At 43.0% G+C, this 5,000-nt stretch overlaps 1 protein-coding gene across 1 annotated transcript in view; it reads right to left on the bottom strand.

The window, feature by feature from the left end:
• LOC125036412 (zinc finger CCCH domain-containing protein 13-like) overlaps positions 1 to 5,000 on the bottom strand; it is a 184,768-nt gene that overhangs the window by 34,833 nt on the left and 144,935 nt on the right. Inside the window, exon 4 of the mRNA XM_047629006.1 lies at positions 4,642 to 4,768. Coding sequence (XP_047484962.1) covers positions 4,642 to 4,768 — 127 coding nt within the window. The remainder of the gene's footprint in view (positions 1 to 4,641; positions 4,769 to 5,000) is intronic.

The raw sequence follows: 5,000 nt of genomic DNA, 5'->3' as shown, positions 1-5,000 counted from the left end.
AGAACAAGTACTGAATAAGAGACCTCGTTGTGACGATCGCAATAATATATGCATACAAATCCAGGATGTTTTCTTCGGATGACGAGCTTCCTCCCCCATTTCCCCGCTAATGAAAGTAAGCATGAATCACCGCCTGGTTTACCCGCGGAAGCAGCATTGTCGACAGTATCAATTATACCGTTCAGTAGGTGGAGGGCCCTCACTCGCACACGCTACGCCAAACCACCTGCCCGCCACAGCTGGTCACGTTCCTCTGGCAGCTTTGAGTTTTTGTTTTTTGTTTGGGTTTTGTTTTTGTTTGCTCATACTGTTTATGGTGTTTTGGCGAGTTATCCTCCTGCGGAACCTCTCCGTCAGGCCAGATCCGCTGAACATACGTGTCCATCCGATTATGATAAATAATTAACATCTAGAATCTCCCTGATCATGACAGGTACAGAAATAATGTTGAATTCGCTGGCCATCCATCACTGACAACAATCAACAATTAATTCATTGCAATTCCATAAAGGGGCAACGGTGCATCTGCAAGGCCAACCACTCGGCGCGGACGGCTGTGTACGTTGCATCACCTGTTGTCACGAACCCCGTTGTTCCTGCCAGTAGACACCTTGGCTCTTGATGGCACCCGCGAACGAAACTGGCGCCGCAGAAGGTCTTCGGGTGCCACGTTGCGTCCCTTAATGCGTCGCTGGTCATGCTTGGAAGGTATCGCTTATGGCCCTCGCACGTCACTTGTTTACGGATGTGAGCACTGAAGAAAATTTATTCCCGCGATAAGTAATCTCTCTGATCCGCGCGTGTGAGTGCTGGTAAGGGATCGGGCGGGGTTGGGTCACACTGTGTTCCGGGATGGAAGCTCCTTTAAAAGTTAGGGGAAATTGTGGGCATATGCTAGGGTTGCATGATGCTATTGTTAAGCATTTTTATTATTACAGGCGTTGACAAAATAAGAGAAAGGAAACTGTATAGGAATGAGAGATAAGAACTAAGCTTTTGGTACAGATTGCAAGTTGATAGACAGAGTATGTGTGAGATTTCAGATAGCAACATGTGTGAACATCCGAGCAAATTATTATCTTTTCTTGTCCGTTATTTCAATATTTATTCTATGACTAATATCTATTTCTTAGCAGTACTGTGAGGATCAGAAAACAAGATTAGAGACAATATATTGGTCGTGTTACAGGGTTGGCATCATTTGTAACCCTGTATGTAGACAAGATATTGCGGTTAACCGAACTGCGCACCCAGCTTAAAAAACACGTGGTCTTAATGCAAAAAATCATGACAATAAAAGAAAAACAAGCGGCCTTGACACTCCAGCCGAACGGATCCATCTTCACAGTACAGGAAGAAGTGAAGGTATAATTGTACTGTGCTAATGTTACTTCGAGGCGTGGTGCTAAGGTTTCTACAGGACGGGTCCTTAAGGTACAAACTGCAAAACAGGCATATGGAGTAAAATTACGAGAGAGGAGGCATATGAGATGGGATGGCTGTGTGCTTGTGGATGGAACGAACCTCGGAATGTATCGTAAACGAACCGTCTTTATTTTTTAATTTTATTATTGTTTTTCTTGTCAGTGTATAATGTTTCCCCATAAATCCTACGGCAACTTTCCAGTTCGTAGTGAGTTTAGTGTCTTTTAATACCATTATGGTCCGTGCATTAGAAAATACAATAGGATTTATCAAGTTACATGATTAGAGAGTTTGATTTGTGCTAAAAGAGTGAAAACAGCACTAAAGGGTCCAACACACAGCTAAGGCGTGGTAGAACGTGATCTTGGCGAGATAGTGGTGCTGCGGTTAGCTACTGTGGTCGGCAAACACGTGATAACATCCTCGGACTCAGTATGACGTCAATCAAGAGAATTGGACAGCAATTTTTGTTGCTTGCATTACGGATAAGATATGATTTCAGAGAGAGCAATAACGTGTACAATGTCGCTAATAGCATTATCATTCAGCGAATTTTAATTCCCGAAAAAAAAGTAAAAACGATGATTCATCAACTCATACTGAATGAACAAAAAGTGGAATGCATAAAGTTGCCTTAGCAAAAAGCAGCAAAAATTGAAATGATTAGACTCAGACATTCTGTCTGCTGTATCATGCGCTGCTGTATCATGGTTGCACCGAAGATTGTTATGCTAATAATAACAATAATGTCAATATTCTTAACGATTTTGTTCCAGTTATTCCTTTTGTCACTGTTTTAATCATCGTATTATCATTTCTGTTATTATGCTTATCACTAAGAATGTAGTTATCAATACCCTCATTACGACTGGCCCGTGCGAGAGCGACCGGGCCGCCGATGGAAGCCGCGCGCACGGTTCCTCGTCCCGCTAATTAGCAGCGTCCAAGAATAGCGCAGGCGGGGCAAAGCGCAGAGTTCGCGGCCGCCCAGGTAACGTACGATCGCTGGCATGCAGGTGGGAGATGTTGCAACCAATTAACAAGATCAAGTTCGCTCCTAGATGGTCATATTCGCCGGCGCAACGATCCGTAGATAGCGATAAAGCGCGGGATCCCATCGCCGCGGGGGCCTCGAAGCTTCTCGAAGATTCTCGGAGCTTCGGAGAAGTTTGTGTGTGTGTGTGTGTGTGTGTGTATGTGTGCGTGTGTGTGTGTGTGTGTGTGTGTGCATGCATACGTGCGTGCGTGCGTACGTGCGTGTGCTTGTGCGTGTGCGTGTGCGTGTGCGTGTGCGTGTGCGTGTGCGTGTGCGTGTGCGTGTGCGTGTGCGTGTGCGTGTGCGTGTGCGTGTGCGTGTGCGTGTGCGTGTGCGTGTGCGTATGCGTGTGCGTGTGCGTGTGCGTATGCGTGTGCGTGTGTGTGGGTGTGGGTGTGGATACGTGCGCGTTTGTCTGTTTTTTCTTTCTTTTTTTTCTTTGGGCGGAGTAGACGTAGGAGCTAGGAAGTAACGACGTCCCTTGGGAGCTACTGCGATGACGTCATTGAATGAGCTGATAACAGAGTTGATAGCGCCGGATCTCAATTCAATGAAGTCGACGTATGTTGATGCTAATGAGGACGACAATGAAAAGAGAATATCAAAGTAGGTTACCGATTAGACTCCGGAAAAAACGGTCCCTTATCAACTGTAATTAGCTAGGTAAATAATTTATGTATTATTAAAGAAAGGAAATAAACATCATATCGTCAAAGAGCAAAACGATAAAGCAAAGGCCAGTGACAGCCCGGCGAGCCCGCGACGCGAGCCGCGAGACCCGCGGCGAGGTCGTCCAGTACAGGTCTTCATACCGAGCAGAGTTCCAGCAGCAGTACTCCGCGCCCGCGCTCCTCCCGTTTTCCATTATGATAATGCTGATGGAGTGATTATCATGATTAAACAATCTGCTACAACAGGATATCATGCTAACAGGCATACCAACGCCAGAGCCGTCAGGAATGCCATATGTAAACAGTCAGCTAGTTTCGACAGCGAGAGATACACATGCACAAAGATACACTTCCATGTATGCATGCATAAGTGCAGACGCGTGTACCTCGTGAGTAAGTACTCCCGAGCAAGTGCATGAACACATGCACATCCACACACACATAAGCACAAAAACATGCCCACACGCTGCATAAACACGTTCAGAAGGAGGAAAGAGACGGGAACAAGAAGATAATGGTAGAAGAGAATGGATTCTAATATATTACCGATTATACTAATATATACTGAAGCTGATATATGATTAACCAATATTCTGTGCTATATTACAGAATGTATATGGCTCATAAGCAGGTCACATGAAATCGTTTTGGAAATCAGTTACTCAGTAGAGAAATACGGATCGCTGGTAAAGTGTATAGAAATAAACGCTATCCTTTTTGCTTATGTAACAAATTTACCTAAATATTGTAAAAAAAAAATATGCCTGATATTTAACCACACTTGAAGTGGTGTTACGACCGTCCATTTCCAAAACAAGCTAATAATAAATAAATAAACAAAAAAGTCATGATCCACCTCAGGTTCTCACTCGCAACATAAACAAAACTACATAAGCACACGTGACGTGAATGAGCACACGTGACGGGAAGAATATGATAACACCGTCTCTTGCTCCGTGACCCGATAACTAGAGAGGCATAGAAGGATCCGGTTGAGGCAGCGTTGCAAGGCAGGATATTCTCGTTCTGTGACGTCCTCTAACCCGCCCTTGGCAGCTGGGAAACCTCTTGACTGAGAGTGATGAAACGTCTTCATTTCCGTGATTTAAAGATACATTTTGATGCACCTTCGAGGGAATGTTTATGCGAGTGAGTGCAGATACGTTTGTCTTTTTGGTAAACTGCTTAATCATGAGACTTCTTTGCACTTGGATATTTTACCGAAAGTTTGCAGGATGATATGCCTTGCTTGATTTACTTTAAAATTATAAACACATACTATTCAGGCACCACCGAAAAAAAAAAATGTAAAGTTATTTGTTTAAAGGGAACATTACTCCTCCATCGCGCGTAAAATATCGTTGTTTGTACATTTAATAAAACAAACCCAATACAATAACAGGAAATACATTCGCAATAAAACCCGGATATCAAATGCAACCTAAACCCCTTCCAAGTCTCCAGAGAAACACGAACACGCACTCACAAACAACGAAAGCTCACACTCACCAACATAGTCCGGTGTTCCGAGGATCTCACGCACTTCTCGCCCGGGTGTCAACTTGCGCGAGATCTCGAAGTCGCACAACTTGACTGCGCATTCTGGGAACTCTCCCATCAGGACCAAGTTCTGCGGCTGCGGAAGAGGTGAACGGAAAGTTGAAGGCGATGTTTGGGGACAGAAGCACAGTGAAAATGAGATAAGGTAAATATAATAATAATAATAATAATAATGATAATAATAATAATAATAATAATAATAATAATAATAATAATAATAATAATAATAATAATAATAATAATAATAATAATAATAATAATAATGATAATAATAATAAATAAATAAATAAATAAATAAAAGAATAAAG

This window comes from Penaeus chinensis, chromosome 21, assembly GCF_019202785.1.
Source record: "Penaeus chinensis breed Huanghai No. 1 chromosome 21, ASM1920278v2, whole genome shotgun sequence".
Lineage (NCBI taxonomy): Eukaryota > Metazoa > Arthropoda > Malacostraca > Decapoda > Penaeidae > Penaeus > Penaeus chinensis.
This window is presented reverse-complemented; position numbering and strand designations above follow the sequence as displayed.